Below are 16,283 nucleotides of genomic sequence, written 5' to 3' on the forward strand. Positions count from 1 at the left end.
TCTGGTCTGGAGTGTTCAATCTGGATGTTTGGACTTCGTCATGGCAGGCCCACCCTGGCGGATTTCATGGCGGCCCTCAACTTGTTGCAGGGGGTCTCCGGTGCCTCACGTGATGTTTCAGGTCGCACGAGCCCTGTGGCTGCCAGCCTCTAGCGCTCCGGTAGCACCTAGCTCCTCACAACTGCCGCTGTAATGAGGCATGATGCAGCGAGCACCGGCCTGGCAGCAAACCAGACATTGGATGGCTGGCGAGTCGGAATGATGCCAGATGAGCTTTCAACAGACACGGAACGCCATTCACGCCTTCATCTTTGGGAAAACAAAAACATGCGCCTAACCGGGGTCCGTGAGTATTCCACTGCAAGCAATTGGGCGCCACAAGTGAACCAATACGAGGCGTCTCGGACTATTGCGTTGTCTTGGGCACAGAGCAAGCAAAGAGCAAGCAATGAATCTGGCGACATGGGCCCAGACAGATGCGTTGATGCCAGCTTGAGGTGACCAATGTTGCCATCAAATCTGTACCTTGTACCTTGTACCTCTTCCCGTTGCCCCACCAGAGCTTCACCTCGCCTCTCCTCTGCCTATCCTCAGGTTGGTCACTTGAACAGTCCTCCGATATTGCCTCCTTTCATGAAACAAACAACCGCAACGCTTTGCGACAACATGGGACGTGCGTGTGCGTACCATGTCCATACGCCGCCTGCCCAAAGATGCCGTTGACAAGATCAAGTCGTCTTCCGCCATCACCTCCTTGAACCAAGTTATCTGCGGCCTGCTCACCAACTCTCTCGACGCCTCCGCCACCAAAGTTACCATCAGTCTCGACTATGTCTTGGGTAACTGTACCGTCCAGGATAACGGTCTCGGCATAGAGCCGGGCGAGTTTGAACCTGATGGTGGCTTAGGAAAGCTGCATCGTAAGACAACATCCACATCCCACATCCCATACTTTGAGCGTCAAAAGTAAATAGCCAAGCCGCTCTAACATCCCATCAGACACCTCAAAGACTCCGCCAAGCCAGAGTATTCACGGCAGTCATGGCCGTTTTGTTGCCTCCACGGCTGCTGTTTCTCTCCTAACCATAGCATCACATCATTCACGGCACACCTCTCATGGATTTCTCTCTATTCACAATGGCAAGGTGCTTGCTCGACATGTCCCTGCACCGCCAGATCAGCGCTTCGAATCATTCAGTCATGGAACCTCCGTAACCGTCCGCAATCTTTTCGGTCCCATGCCAGTTAGAGTAAAGCAACGCGGTCAATTGTTCTCGGACCGCTTTCGGGTCGACAAGGAATGGGAGGCTCTCGTCCGGGACATTACCGCCCTCCTATTGGCATGGCCGTCTGAAGTATCCGTTGCGCTTAGAGAAACAAACACGAAGAAGGAACAGCGTTTAAAGTCTGGCAACGCGGACGTTGTGTCTCGATCTTCACGGCTATTCACACAAGCAGGACTAGCTGATAGTGAGGATAGTGATTCTTGGGTACCTGTCTCGGTCGCAAGTCGCCATGTGAGAATCAAAGGCGCCATCTCAAAAAATCCAGTGGCAACTCGTCGTCCACAAATCATGAGCCTCGGTATTCGGCCCATACCAAACGAGTTCGGTACCAATGTTCTTTACGAAGAAGTCAACAAGCTCTTTCAAGACTCGCACTTTGGTGTCGTTGAGGACGATGACAAAACTGGGAGCATGCAGGCAAAGCCCAGAAAAGGCCTTGAACGGTGGCCAATGTTTTACCTGGAGATACATCTACTCGGGTCCGGTGGCGACTTGGCCATGGATGACGTTCTCGGGAACTCGCAGCACAGCTTACAATCCATAATCGATCTGTTGAAGGTTGTATGTTACGGGTTCTTGAAGAAGCATTTCCTACAGCCAAAGCATATTCAGCCGATTATGGGGAAGCCAATGGCTGTTAGAAGTAGACGGATCGCACACCCGTATACGCCGCAGCCTGCCCCCGAAAGACAGCCATCTCCTCAAGCTCAGTCGGCTGTGGCTACGGGAACAGCCCTCAGACGGCCATATAGTCCATTTAATGAGTGGAGTCGTATCAAGGTTGGACGGGCTACTGTTGAATCCAAGGTCGACCGCCAGGCTGATGTGAGTGTGGCCCTGTCTGCCAAGGGTACCACTCGCCGTCTGGTGGGTGAGAATGGTGTGTTGTTGCGGAAACCTTTTGACGGCATTGGCGTTGGTGAGGCCGATGCCCAGAATCAGCCTACGAACAGAACCGATGCCATTGCGGAGAATTCTGCAACTACTGATAACACAAATATCAGTGAGGGAGGCCAAGGTTGTCCATCGCCAGCAATCACGACACCAGAACCGAAAGCTCGAAAGTTGGAAAGCGGGTCAAAGGCAGTACCACAGGAATGGCTACGAGAAGTTATTCATTCATGGAAGAACCCCGTGTTCGAACTCACCGAGCCTCGGATACCAACCCTCCATCAGGACACTGCAGCCGAACAGTCCGTCAACGCAGGTCGCGATGGACCGTCAAGCAAATTTTACTCACGAGAGAATGATGTGCAGTTTGAAGCAGCGGCAATGTCTCTGAACGGACGACTGTCTCGGGCTGCGCTGGCCCAGGCGGAGATAATTGGCCAGGTCGATAGAAAGTTCATTCTACTCAGGTTGCCACTTCACTCCGCAGACGCGAAACAAACAACTGATCCGTCATCGGCCCTCATCGTGCTCGATCAGCACGCAGCAGATGAACGATGTCGCCTAGAAGAGCTGATGTCTCAGTATTTCGAGCTTCATACCTTGCAAGCCATGTCGACACCTCTAGAAAGCCCCATCGCGTTTGAGGTTTCTGCCAGAGAACATGAGCTTTTGGGCCGGTTTCAGAGCCACTTTCGAACATGGGGCGTCAGCTACAGGACCAGCGGCAAGAGCGGACACGAAATTGAAATCAAGTCTCTGCCACCAAGCATCATAGAGCGCTGTCGAAATGAACCAAAGCTTGTGATTAATCTCGTAAGAAGGGAAATTTGGAGGCTCGAAGATGGGGTCGTACCACCAAGACCGGTCCACGAAGCAGGCAAATCCTGGGTTTCTTGTTTCCACAGCTGTCCTCAGGGAATACTGGAGCTTCTTCACTCCAGATCCTGTCGAAGTAAGTTGTCCACCGCCGTAAGATGCATCTTCCGTGTTAACAGTAACAGGCGCCATTATGTTCAATGATGAATTGAGCAGGGACGAATGCAAGAAGTTGGTGGGGCGTCTTTCGCGATGCGCCTTTCCATTTCAATGCGCGCATGGCCGGCCGAGTTTAGTGCCAATTGTTGATATTGGATTAGGGGGGAGAATCGGGGATTGGAAGGGCTCAACTTTTGGTGTTGGCCGGTGGAAGAGTTGGATTGAGAAGTGACATGCCGGTTGTGTATTGAACTAGACAGATAGGCGTATAAACTGTGCCAGCGTAGGACCGGTTCTGGCGCATTGGGTCTGTCCACCCGCAAGTCATAGTCATCACAATAGCCGCATTGGTATTTACATTTAAACCTATAAATGACAGCCTTCACCTAGATATCCAATGCACATAAGTAGCCATTTGTATATCCACAGCCTGGCCAGGCGCTCCCTCCATAACATTCGTCAGATACACGATTGAGATGCTATATCCTCTAGATGATCGCAGTTCATAGTAACGCAAAGTCACACCGCAGTTAAATTCATCAGAATACGCCCAAAAAAAGGAATGTAGAGCAGAAATGGCAAGCAAAAATACATCAAAACGACAAAGAGCAAAAAGAAAAGTGGCTCTCCCGCCGGGAATTGAACCCGGGTCTCAAGCGTGACAAGCTTGCATACTGACCACTATACTACGGAAGATGAATGACTGTGAGCAGCCATCGTAGCGGATCTTGTGATTGGACAGTGTTATTGGGGTATATGAAGCTTGGCATGCCCTAAAAACACCAACACCAGACAAGAAGCTATCTCAGAATTAAGCAAACGTATGAGCTTCTTTCAGTTCTGGTAGATTCACGTATTACATCCCAGACCCCAGAACTCTCTCCTCACCAGCAACCCACCTCTCCATCCTCCCATTCCCAAACATCCAAACATCCTCGGGCCCAAGATTCACCGCCCTCCCATCACCAACCTCCAACCCTCCCCGTTCCGCGATCCCCAAAACACACACGCCCTTCTCACGGCTCCATCTCTCGCAATGAGCTTTCCACTCCTCCCCGTAATGCGGAAACACCACCCACCCCGACAGGAAATCCAGCCCCTTCAAATCAACTACCCCCTCATTAACATCCATACCACCAGCCTTCTCGTCAATGATTCCAATATCAGCACCTTGAATCACCGCCCCTGCCGACCCGCCATATACCCTTCCCCCCTTGGACACAAACCCCCTCAAACGATGTAGAAGCCCATACCGCTGCAGCTCCTGCAGCAGGAGGAATGTGTTCCCGCCCGGAATGACAATAATGTCAGCGGTGTCGAGGCCAAAATCAGGTGCATGGCCAATTGTCACGGGGGGGAATGAACCGAGCGGCTCTACGGATGACTGGATCCAGGACTTCATGCCGTCCCAGCGGTGGGAAGGTTGTGCCCATGGCCAGATGACGATGCGGGCTGGGGGGTGGAAGGCTGCGGAGAAGACGGCGGCTTCGTCGGTGGAGGATCCGCCGCCGCCGAGGTAGATCATCTTGGGTCTGGAGTTGGTGTTTCGTGAAAGATGACTGTGGGCAGAAGAAGATGGTTGTGCGGCTGACGTGCCTTCCTAAATAGTATAAATGGTACCAGGCTAAATGGAGTTGGGGTATGTGACACTCGACATTGACTTGGCTACTGTTACATGCTAATCACCAGTCACGTTAAACTTTGGGCACAATTTCCGGGTATCGACGTAAATATACGATGCTCCCTAACCTTACTATGACACAGGCATGCCCTCCACATGCCGATTGATACAAAGCCGGTAAACGGCCCTCGCTCATGCCCAACCCCGATGAAGGTGAAAAAATTAGAAACAAATAAAACTACCGTGCAAATACCTTGACCACTCCGTCGCCACCGCCGCTCACTACCCACCGTCCGTCCTGGCTCCAAACACATGAGCAAATGCCCTCTCCGCGCATCACTCGGTGGCTCGTAATCTCTTGTGTACATGATCTCTTTTCCAGGCTCCAGAACCGCAACGACGCATCGTGCCCGGCGCTTACGAGCTCGCGGCCGTCGGGGCTGAGTGACAGGCTGGAGATGGCGTCCGGGTGCGCCAGCATGTTGTAGGTACATTGGCCTGCATGTATTTGTTAGTCTGCTGTGGACTGTACCCTGAAAACAGAAAGTATTATACGTACCGCTGTTGGCATCGAAGAATCGCACAAATCGATCTTCGTGCCCCGAGATAATTGTACCCTCAACGCCAGAGCCAGCCATTGACCGTCCCCCGGTTGGACCGCCAGCCGCATTCTCCTCCTCGCCACCCAGACTGTTGCCATGGTGCTGGTTGGCCTGATCCAAACCAATGGTAGTGGCGACAATGGCATTGACGCCCGTCTTGATTGAGCCATCGTACGTCTCCATGCTGTCCATCGACCCAACCTGCTCGCCGGATTTGGTGTCGTATACAATAACGGCAGCGTCCGAGTAGGAAACAATAAACGTTTCCCCAGAAGGACCCAGTGGCGTGATGCTAGTGGGACTGGCCTTGGATCCATCTGCTCGTGAGATGACATGCACAAGCGTATGGTTGAATGGAGAGTTGGATGCAACACTGGCTTGAGGCGAGTTGGAGAAGCCGCTGCCAGAGCTCATCGAGTTGCCGCGAACTCTGCCGCCGCGCCCGCTCATACCCCGATTTGATCCTGGCTGCGGCGAACTTAGCTGCGGAGGAGCACTCACTGACCACACTCGAGCTGATCCATCAGCGGCTCCAGAAACAAGCAAGATGCGGTCTGCGCTACCGTACGGGCTTGAGGTACCGAAAATTGCACCTAGAGTAGTAGGTAGTACGCAAAGGGCCCATACAGCATCGGTGTGGCCCTCGAGAGTTGCCTTGGGATCGACTCGCCCACGCTCCCACACGCGGATAGTCGCATCTTGCCCACCAGAAAAGATCCACCCGTCGCCTTGCGCTCGTCCTCCCGTGGAAAAGTTGGGAGCAGGCGACCATGATGTCAAGCTCAATACTGAGCCAGAGCGACCGCGGTGTGTGAAGTTTGCAATAACGTCCAGGTCGGAAGCCGGTCCGCCAAACGAACCAGCGTGGTTGTCCAGCCTGGGAATGTGGAACCGTTTAACCATACCGTCGTCGCCGGCGGTGCAAATCTCAGGCTCTCCGGGGCTGCCACCACCCGAAAAGATAACCGTGCGAACCGTGTCGAGGTGTCCCCGCAATCCAAAGCGCAGCTTAAAGTTGCCACTGTCGGACTTTTGGCTGGCTCCCAACCCCAGATCGTGCTCCCCGCTGCGTCTCCTAGACATGGAGCTCTTTCTTCGATGTCCACCGCTCGGAACTCGATTAGGGGATTTGGGCAGATAATCGGCGTTTGGGAATACGTCTGTGTCGGGCCGGTTCGTGACAGATTGAAGGTTCTGTTGAGCAGCACCCGGTTCTGGAAAGGTACCCTCGGGGAAGTCCCAGCCATCTGGGTCAATGTTTGCCGGAATCTTGTCTCTCGACTCTCCTGCATCTTGCATGCCACCCAAAGCCTCGGCGGCGTGGTTAGGGCCTGGCATATTTTCTTCGATGGGGCGAGTTGTCACAGACACAGGGCCCGACCAGTCGCTCGGCGGTCCGTACATTCCCTGCTGGTTGTCTCCCGCGGATCGAAGCATCGGTTGAGGTTGCAACTCCTGCTTTGGTCCCAAATTGGACGGCGGCTGCTGCATCTGGGGTATAGGATTCTGCGGAGGTTGCTGTCTCGGGTTCATAACATTGAAATCTTGGACGTGGTTCGCATTTTGTCGTTGCATTTGATACTGTCGGTCCATGTGCTGAGGCGGGGGCATTCCATATTGCTCAACTTCGCGTAGATCCTCAATCATGGGAAGCGGTGGTGAGTCGCGAGGTGGTTGCGGATTGGCTGGCGTGATCATCAAATACATAAACTCGGATTGGCATTGGTCCAAGAAGGTCTTGAGCTCGTTCCTCTGTGTGTCGTCATCCGTTTTTTCGACTTCGATTCCCTCAACGCCAGGTGGGCTGTACTTGTTCGACGCAGCTGGCAGCTCGTTAGTGATATTTCTTTCAACACAGAGATGCACTTTCAACAAAGACACAGATATTTTCCGACATACCTCGAAGCTTCTCCTGAATTTTGGCCGCACGATCATTCTTAGCCGCCTCAGCAGCCTCAGCCGCCGAGGTGCCCTTGAGCTGTGACGCTTGGTCCTTGACTTTTCGTTCCAGAATAGTGACGTATTTCCTGAGAGCCTTTTGCGTGGCATCTGCCCTCCGTGCCTGCCCCTCGAGGCTAGCTATCCTCCCTCGCATCTCCTGCTTCTCGATCTCCCAGGCGTTCCTCTCTCGCTCATGCCGATGCCACTCCGTCTGCAAGAACCGCATAACGCCTTGCAGTGTATACTCGGTCGCCTGGGGTTGATTCGGTCCATTTGGATGCATGCCCATGCCCATGCCCATCTCCATCCCGCCCACGCCGTTGCCCACGTTTGGGCCCATCATGGCGCGCCTCGTTCAATGGGGCGGGCTCATTGAGAGCCTACGCCGGACGAGAGGTTGGTTTTCAGGCTCGGCCCTAGACTGTTGGTGATGCTGCGCCGACGGTTGCGCGTGGCTGGTGGATGGCTCCAGGCGCTTTTGGAGGTTACGGTACGCTTTGGAGCTGCAATCGTTGAGGTTTATCAAAACTCATCAACTGGCGGCGTACCTTGAGCTCCAGGTGTGTTGTTCCTTGGTGGGCTTGCTGGTGCTTCGGCTGGCCAATCAGAGGACTCTATTTCTCGTGAGGCCGCAAGGCATCAATGCCTCGAACCCCCTGACCAGGCTTCAGTGGGAAATCATCCACGCATCATCTTGGTGCTCACGAGCTCAGCTTGAACTAGCTTTGCATGGATGTTGTGTGATATCACTAATTCACCACCAGATGACGGAGATCAATTGCTAGAATGTGTTTTGTGCACCTTGCACCTGGGTTCATTGCGGGACTCTAAGTTTGCCTGCCTTGCTGCAACATGGACACACGTGAGCCTGGGGACCAAGAGATTGATTGACTTTGGTACCCGGCGGCAGCACAAGCCGCAGAGTAATGAGGTTCAAGAATGAACAAAAATTAAGAAACGTCATGTTCTTGGTACCATGGTATGATTACGCAATTCAAGAAGCAAATGACTACTAAATTTAATACCTAAACCCTGGACAGATTCCTGGGTGGTGTACAGACATCCACGAACTACTTCTGCGGAAACATGAACTATTGGCGTCCGAGAATTGCTTTTTGTAGATCTGTTGGGAGCTCTGCCATAATCGCGCCTAGCACGACTCCGGAATCGAGAGAAACCAGACATCCTACGTGCCTGGCATCCCAGACCCAACTGTAATGCCCCAAACATTGTCTGTCATCTCAGTGTGGACTGCGAATTCATGATGGAACGGGACCATAGACCGGACATGGCTACAACACGCAGTATTTGTTGTTTCATTCGCACACCTCCTCGGTGCAATATAACGCCAACGCCATGGGTATCTACCAAATCAATCCAGATCGTTCTACCTCGCCACTCACAATTCCAGCTCTTCAACTTCCATACCGCAGTCAACACACGTTTTTATCGTCATGCCCTCTTCGTTTTCTACCGTACGACCCCACTGATGAGCATGCTTTGTGTCACGTATTGAGTCTCCAAATTTGCTTGCACCCGACTTGCTCAACGTACCAGCTTGCCGTCGAAAGGCATCTGTTCGAGTTTTGCGCTTCAAGTCCATCAGCTTCTCTTTGAACTTGGCTTCCTTTCTAGCCTTCTTCTGTGTCTCGCGACGCTCGTACTCCGCATCTAGCTTTTCTGCGGAACCCCATTTCGTATTGACAGCATACTCTTCAACCTGGAATCGAAGGAACAACATCATGTCATGCCAGTGTGACTTGTGCGGATTTGGTTTGGAAAGATGCGGTAATAGTTCCGGATCTCGAAGTTCCGCTATACAATGTTAGATAAACTGGTACAACTTGAGGTCAGAGACAACTCACGGTCGGTTAAAAGGTAGTCCTCCTTGCACTCCGTCTTGGTTAGGAGTGAGTACTTCTCCGGATACTTCTCCTTGCACTTGTTGCAAACGCAAATATGAAAGACCTCCTCCCACACAAAGTCAATCTCTAGACTTTTGCATTCTCTACATTTCTTTCTCTTGCTTTCGTCTTCCAAGACGCTGATGCCAGGCTCAAACGGGCCAGCCTTTTGCCGTTGCAACTTGCGTATGAGCTGCATTCGCTCCCACTCCTGCACAGTCATGTCCTTCGGTCGCTGTTCATCTTGTTCGCCAGGTTTCTTGACTCCCAGTGCGTAGTTGTGCGGATCATCTTCGGTAGAAAGGAAACCTCCCTTTGTATCGGTCATGGAGCTCATATTGTAATCGACGAACTTGGTGAATTTGGCAGCAGGTCGGAGGGCCTCTGCATCGCCTTGATTTCGGCCATCGCGGTTGGTACCGGATTCGATAGTTGGAGGAGGATTAGATGATATTTCGCTGAATTGTCGCTTGCCGTTTACCGGCTTGGTGATATGAACGTCTTCCGTGGGAACGAACCCGCCAGCAGACTTGGGGACGGACGGGACATTTCCAGTCGCTCTTTGTTCAGCCTCGCGTTGGTCTCGGATGGCTTTAGCTCGCAGCCGATTCTCTTCCTGAAGAATGTCAGCGCAACGAAATTTCCGATACATTCGTGACACAACGTACGATCCGTCTGGTAACTTCTGGCGTCGATGGCGAAGCGACAGGTGCAGCTTTGGAGGGAGGCGGCGTTGTCGCACGCTCCATTGAGGTTGGAGTAGAAAGGTGGCTGCAACTACTCTGGGTTCCAAGGTATATCAGAAAATATTCGAAGTTACTGTGTACTGCTATAAGTAGTTATGGAAGAGTTGAAGCAGTATGGAAGAGATCATTGCAGGTCGGCGACGATGAGATTCACGTTTTGGTGGAGGGGCGAAAGTGTGGCTGACTGGCGTCATTGGTCGCTCCTTCCGTGCAACGATAGATGCACGTGGAATCGTGACCAGAGGTTGATGGTGACACATCAGGTTTTTACCCCTTCAATATTGTTTTTGTCTGCTGCCTACAACATCCAACAATTGATTTCATATACTCCAGTATATCTATGCCATTTGAATTGGTTCGTTTCTTCGCTAAATATCACCCTGAGTTAATCTCAAAACCCACGGATCACCACTACAACGATATCCGTGCAGAGACATTACCCATCGACATTCCTTGTGCTTGACATTATGCCGTTTATGAAACACCAGACAGGGAAGCGCGGGGAGTTACTTCCCCGGACATGAATCTTTTGCATGGTACATCTTGTACCCATCTTGGTCCAGCATCTTGACTTCTTGACTCTAGACATTGTCACCCTCATCTCCCCTTGTGGGACCCTCGTTTCACGCCACAACCGCTCGGAGGCGCGGATGGGACCGGATTTCCACCCGCATCATATTAGAGATTGAGGAACTTTTCACATGACAACTCCAACTAAACTCTAGGTGTTTGAATCAGGCCCTCTCCACCGTTCAAGTGCCAGCCAGGCAGGCAGATGAAGGCAGATGAAGTCTTGATAGGCATGGGGTCTCAAGTCGTAGTCATGTTTATCCAACCGCTGCATAATCTCGAAACTTGAAGAGATAGATCGACAACGATGAGTGCAATTTTACGGCTTGTTTTGCATCAAAAACTCGACAAGGTAGCACATACTTTTCCTTCCAACTCCTGTATCAATCCGAGTGCTAACGTCCTTGTAGCGCGTGACGCTATCATGTTCAAATGCCACTTCTCATCAAACTCCCGCCAATGTGGCCTTGGCCCAAACGGTTGTACGAACTGAAGTCGCTTCAGTGGAACTTGTGCGCGCTGTTGCTCACCTAGTCTTGACTGCTTACTGCATCACGCCATTACTATGAAGGCTATCAAGGCTTGAACAACCCTGGGAATCCCTGATGCAGGCAATCGAGTGCGGCAAGCCGAAAATATGCTTCACCACACTCTCCCACAGCCTTACACCACGAGATCAACCGCTCGACGAATTCAATATGGCGCTTGATGTGACAGACGAGGCGAAACCATGAGATGCCATCGTGGGACGTCCAGCTCCTGACAATATGCGCCAAGGCCATAGTGGCTCAGTTCTAAAACCGGGCAGGAAGAATCTTACACAACAGGCTAGCAAGCTGGAACCATTCCACCTGTTCAGCTTGATGGTGGTCAGATTCAAGGTTAAGCTACCAGGAACCCAATGCTATACCCCTGTCTGGCTTGCACACTAGCCGCCGCTTACTCCCTAGTTGCCAATGAGGTCCATCCGAGCCGTAACATCCCAGTTACACAACATGACTGTGCATTGGTGTTTGTGGTGATCCTTTCTTGGTTGAAGAAGTGGATTTACTTTTCAATGTTGGCCGTCATGTACAATGCCTGCCCCCGCCCCTTTGGTTTCCCATTAGTGATGTCAAATCTCGTGGTCTTTCCCTTCCCCTTTCATGTTGACCATGATTATTCTCCGTCCGTTTTGATTTTGATCCGATCTTCGCTTGCCCTCTGAGTGGTGTTCGTTAACCACACGATGCCAGCTGTAAGAAGTGTTGTGTTTGGGCTGCTGGCCATCACGGTTAGTTTCGTTCGTGCGGCCGACATAGAGGTCATTACTTGTTATGCCCACGACGGATCAGCCTGGGCAAACAATACGCGATGCCCTGGATCGGATGCGTGTTGTGGTATCGCAGACACATGTTTATCCAATCGCCTGTGTCATAAAGAAAGTGACGGCCCTGGGACTTTTATCCGGGGACCTTGCGCAGTCAAGCCATGGAATAAGGGTCAATGTGCGCAGGTGTGCGAATACGGTACGTTCTGAGCAGGAAACACGGCATGAATCTACTTCCTCTCACGATTCACGAAGTCACCCGCGTGCTAACGAAATACCCTGAAGACGAGGAGAAAAAGAGATTCCCCCGAGTTACAGCCTGCAATGACGGCTCATTTTGTTGCGAGAAGGACGGAACTGGGTGTTGTACCGCCAAAAAGGGCACATTTCTCGATAAGAACGGCAACATCGCCAAAGGTCCTGCAACAACGACATTATCATGGGGCCCGGAACGCACATCAGCAGGATACCAGACGGTAACCTCGGCGCAAACCACCATATCGACAGCCACCAATACCCCTACTCAGTCGCCTTCAGCAACACCATCACCAGACTCGAATGACGATAACAACGCCGCCAAAATTGGTGCCGGAGTAGGCGTTCCAGTTGGTGTTTTGGCCATTGGAGGCGTTGCAGCTTTCTTCTTCTTCAGACGCAGAAAACAGGCCAAGAACAGCAACAGCGTTCCCGAACTTGGAACCGAGGGGGAACAGAAGAAGGTGGTGTACACGGGACCGCCGGTTCAACCTCAGGAATTAGATGGCAGTGAGAACCAGGTACACCGATCTGAACTTCCTGCTTAGCGAAGCTGCTTGGGGGAGGAGTTCATAATAGAGCGTATATATCTGCATTTGAAGTATGGCGTTGGGTGTTGAATTGGCTTTCATAATTTGATGAATAGCGAAACCTAGTTTAATCTGATGCGTATAAACAAGAGAAACGGAACTCGCAGGCTTGCCACACCAATGCCACACCACAACGTGACAACACTGCACGTGCGCCTCAAAACGGCAAGTAGTATGCATTGTCTAGGCAGACATGCACTTCCTTGGTTCCGTGCATGTAAACGCCCTTGCCGCAGAATGGGGGCCCAACAGGTTTATGTACTCAAGTATGTTGGTTCTGCGGATAAGCGGGTGCGAGATATACGAGCAGTGCTCAGTGCCCAGGACCATATTGATGAACAATAGGGCGTGGGGATATAAATCTCTTTGTTGCGTAGTTCCGTAGTACGTTATAAGTTTGTATGTTGGGGGCGGTTGGAATGCAACTCTGCTTATGAAGCAATATGAGGCTTACTTGACAGTCGTGGATATGGCGAGGAATATGCTTGCGGCGAAGTTCTGCATAAGCACTTGGAGATACACATGTAGGTATACATTGAAGGTGCTGTAGTTTAAGTGTAGAGTTAAGATTTGGATTTGGCGTGCACTTTGGCATATTTGCCGAGGTATGTTTGCGCAGAGTTGACTGCTTCGTGAGTGTGGTATGCAGCGCGGGTAGAATAAGGATAACAACAACTGCTTACTATTATAGTGAAGCTATGGAACTTGCTTGTCCATCTTTCCCATCTAGAAGTTTACTATGCAAAGATAACCAGCGCATACGTCCAAACACCTACACGAAGCGAGATACTCGGGTCACACCATCCATGGGAAGCTGGTTGGGGATTCGTAAGAGTCGAATACCTCCATCAACAATAAAAACTATATAATTAGACCCGTCATTTCATCGACAGTGTACAGGACAAGACTAATAAGCTGTGAAAGGAGACACAAGTTACGGGTGAGTCTCCCGCATATGACGTGAAACACCGGCGAACCACGAGCAACCGCGTATATACACCTTCTCCGCAATATAAAAGCTAAAACAGACACAACCGCGATAACGTGAGTCAGCTCAGCACTCATAACTACAATTAGTTTGCCTCGCGTGACACATACAAACACGTCCTCACATCACAATATGGCAGATACCGAAACGACAACAAGAATTTTCACCAGAACAAACCAATCATATTGGATGAAACAATATCTAATACAACCAATATGCCTCGACTTATTCCCGTCCCCCCGCCAGATGCCCACCGATCCCCCTTACCGTGCTGGCAGAAATAGCAAATTCCCAGTATTTCTATGCAGTAAACATGTGCAAAAACCCCGATTTATACCGTTTCCATTTGTTGCTCCACTTTACTCCTCCTTGGCACCGCCGCGGCCAGACTTCTCAGCAGCCTCGACGGCCTTCTTGTCGCTCTGAGCCTGACCCTGCTGCATGGCGCTCATGAAGCCAGCGGCCTGCTTGAAGGGGCGCTTGAGGTCACCGATGGCGGGCTGGCCGTAGATGTGGATCTTGACGAGGTTGCTCTCGAGGGCGCTTTTGACGGGCAGAATGCTCTGGATGAGGAGGGGGTTGGTGTACTTCATGTAGAGGTGCATGAAGGCCATGATAGCAATGCCCATCATCTGTCCGCGGAAGAGGGAGCGAAGCTGGTCCTTGTCGTAGGCTTGGATCGTGGTGGTGACGAGCTTGCCTTCTTCGGTGGAGCCCATTGGGGGAGGCTCGACGTACTTGAGGGTGGTCAAGTCTGCGTTGCGTTAGTTTATGGGCGTGCAAGAGGATTTCTAGGTGAGGACTCGGCAGGAGTTTGGGGAGAGTCGGCAGCAGGCGCAGCGGATGCTGTCCGAGATGTGGGAGTGTATGGTAGCCATACCCTTCTTCTTGTTGATCTGCGTTCCAATGTACAGGTAAAGGAGGGCAATGAGGACATTGCTACCGACGTAGACGGCGCGAACGGTGTTGAGGACGTTGGGGTCGTCAAAGGGAATGCGCTTCGACACCTGCATCATGCCCAACATGATGACGAGGTTGGTACTGTTGGCAGGGGGTGTTAGCATACATCATCACTCTGTAATGTGTGCGGTGTGCGTCCGGCGATGCAAAGACATGATGCCACGCGACTCGTGATAGTCTGGAGAGGAAGCCTTTCGACCACATGTCCGGAACAAGGGAAATGGCGACAACTCACATTTGGGGGCTGAGACCGGCCATTGTGAAGGCTTAGAACGTAAAACGTCTGCTTAGTTCTCCGTAGACACTGGACAAAGAAGAGGGACAAAGTCGGCCGTAGGTGTTCGACAAAGAGTGGACGATGCAAAACCGTGGGTCGAAATTGGGAATTGGGGAACGTGGTCGCAAGGCTGCAAAGACACGACACGAGGAGAATTTGGCTGGAGTCTGTGGCGAAATAGGCTTGGGTTGTAGTGAAGTATCTGCTAACACCGTTTTGTGCAGTTTTACAAAAGCCGCGATACAGAGTACCTCTGACTGCTCAAATCTTTCGAGTCAGGGCCAATTCCCTTCCAGAGGGTTCGCTGGCCTTTTCGCAAGCAGTGGATGCCAACGCGGGTTCCTGGTTGGTCGGGGGCTAGGGAAGGGACCTGGGGCGCTCCTTCCGAAGCCACACTATGCTTCATCCCGTTGGAACCTTTTTCCGCGGTCCGAAGTGTGATCCGTCAACACCATATTTTACTTCCAACAACACGGTGATGATTGTCAGCTAGAGATTTACATTTGCACAGGAACGTTTACCCTTCTTCGTTTGTATCTCCTTTCTTTGCTGTCAGCCCAGGCAAGTCGTGGCAAGGTCCCGTGGCCATGGGAACCGAACGGTGGCTGGCAAGTCACTCATCGAGACCAAACGCAGATATATGTCATGAATGAGCTGGTTGGCTCGGCGCCTAATTATGGCCTGTGAATTGTCTTCTTCGAGCGATTTGGGCCATGACGCAACTATTCGATTATAAAGTAGGAGCAAAGCGGCGCAATTGGCACCTCGTAATCCGCTTTCGCCCTACCATGGCCCCTTTCATATGCAGCATGGATTCCAGCACCGCAGCCACATTGCTCTTCTTCGTCTGCGTACATCTTCAACCAAGTGTTTGATGCATCATCGACATCCTGACCCGCAATCCTAGTTAATATCTGCCTCGGGAATTTGGGAGAGGCTCCAACGTGGTAAAAGTATGAGCAAGAAAGGCAGTTTCCCCAAGTACATAAAACAACCCTGTCGATGCAGAAACTTGAAGGCAATCAGCATCAAAGTTATAACACCTCTTCCTGCCATCCCAGCCATACGGCAAGTATTCTATATCTGATACACGTCTACACCACTCCCAATCCGCATGGCAACAAAATCCCTTAACAAAACCGACCAAATACTTCTCAACTTCTCAACGATAACGCGTGGACCCCTAGCTACCCAAAAACACCCCATCCATTATCCATTCATCCACCGCAATAAAAACCCATGTCCGAACCAGAACCACAACCACTACGACCCTGCATGACCTTGACGGAGGATAAGCGAGTAAACCCCGATGCAGCCGCAATTCCAGCCCCCACATATCACACTCCGTTTCCACGGAGCAAAGGCTCA

The 16,283-nt window shown here is 51.6% G+C and overlaps 7 protein-coding genes and 1 non-coding gene across 8 annotated transcripts; 3 read left to right on the plus strand and 5 right to left on the minus strand.

Annotated features, from left to right (window-relative positions):
• Positions 1–688: 688 nt before the first annotated feature.
• On the plus strand, positions 689–3,384 carry VFPPC_02306 (DNA mismatch repair protein; the record flags this gene model as incomplete). The annotated part of the gene is made up of 3 exons (XM_018281977.1): positions 689–920; positions 1,000–3,129; positions 3,179–3,384. The coding sequence occupies 3 exons, from the start codon at positions 689–691 to the stop codon at positions 3,382–3,384; spliced, it is 2,568 nt and encodes an 855-aa protein (XP_018146248.1).
• A 392-nt stretch (positions 3,385–3,776) lies between these two features.
• Positions 3,777–3,848, minus strand: VFPPC_17262. Its single transcript has one exon. It is a non-coding gene; the product is annotated as a tRNA-Asp (tRNA).
• Positions 3,849–4,008: 160 nt separating this feature from the next.
• On the minus strand, positions 4,009–4,677 carry VFPPC_17606 (peptidase family s51 domain-containing protein; the record flags this gene model as incomplete). The annotated part of the gene is made up of 1 exon (XM_022429300.1): positions 4,009–4,677. The coding sequence occupies one exon, from the start codon at positions 4,675–4,677 to the stop codon at positions 4,009–4,011; it is 669 nt and encodes a 222-aa protein (XP_022285673.1).
• Positions 4,678–5,011: 334 nt separating this feature from the next.
• VFPPC_17605 (WD repeat protein) lies at positions 5,012–7,656 on the minus strand (the record flags this gene model as incomplete). Its single annotated transcript, XM_018281978.2, has 3 exons — positions 5,012–5,271; positions 5,333–7,198; positions 7,275–7,656. 3 exons carry the CDS (start codon positions 7,654–7,656, stop codon positions 5,012–5,014), a joined length of 2,508 nt encoding a protein of 835 aa, XP_018146249.2.
• A 393-nt stretch (positions 7,657–8,049) lies between these two features.
• On the plus strand, positions 8,050–8,259 carry VFPPC_15474 (hypothetical protein; the record flags this gene model as incomplete). Its single annotated transcript, XM_018293227.1, has 1 exon — positions 8,050–8,259. The coding sequence occupies one exon, from the start codon at positions 8,050–8,052 to the stop codon at positions 8,257–8,259; it is 210 nt and encodes a 69-aa protein (XP_018146250.1).
• Positions 8,260–8,715: 456 nt separating this feature from the next.
• Positions 8,716–9,969, minus strand: VFPPC_02308 (DNA repair protein Rad14; the record flags this gene model as incomplete). Its single annotated transcript, XM_018281979.1, has 3 exons — positions 8,716–9,131; positions 9,182–9,836; positions 9,889–9,969. The coding sequence occupies 3 exons, from the start codon at positions 9,967–9,969 to the stop codon at positions 8,716–8,718; spliced, it is 1,152 nt and encodes a 383-aa protein (XP_018146251.1).
• A 2,100-nt stretch (positions 9,970–12,069) lies between these two features.
• VFPPC_13244 (transmembrane alpha-helix domain-containing protein) lies at positions 12,070–12,648 on the plus strand (the record flags this gene model as incomplete). Its single annotated transcript, XM_018291021.1, has 1 exon — positions 12,070–12,648. One exon carries the CDS (start codon positions 12,070–12,072, stop codon positions 12,646–12,648), a length of 579 nt encoding a protein of 192 aa, XP_018146252.1.
• A 1,389-nt stretch (positions 12,649–14,037) lies between these two features.
• VFPPC_02309 (phosphate transporter (Pho88)) lies at positions 14,038–14,896 on the minus strand (the record flags this gene model as incomplete). The annotated part of the gene is made up of 3 exons (XM_018281980.1): positions 14,038–14,432; positions 14,559–14,719; positions 14,874–14,896. 3 exons carry the CDS (start codon positions 14,894–14,896, stop codon positions 14,038–14,040), a joined length of 579 nt encoding a protein of 192 aa, XP_018146253.1.
• Between the last annotated feature and the right edge of the window lie 1,387 nt (positions 14,897–16,283).

The sequence above is a fragment of the Pochonia chlamydosporia genome, chromosome 2, assembly GCF_001653235.2.
Source record: "Pochonia chlamydosporia 170 chromosome 2, whole genome shotgun sequence".
NCBI lineage: Eukaryota > Fungi > Ascomycota > Sordariomycetes > Hypocreales > Clavicipitaceae > Pochonia > Pochonia chlamydosporia.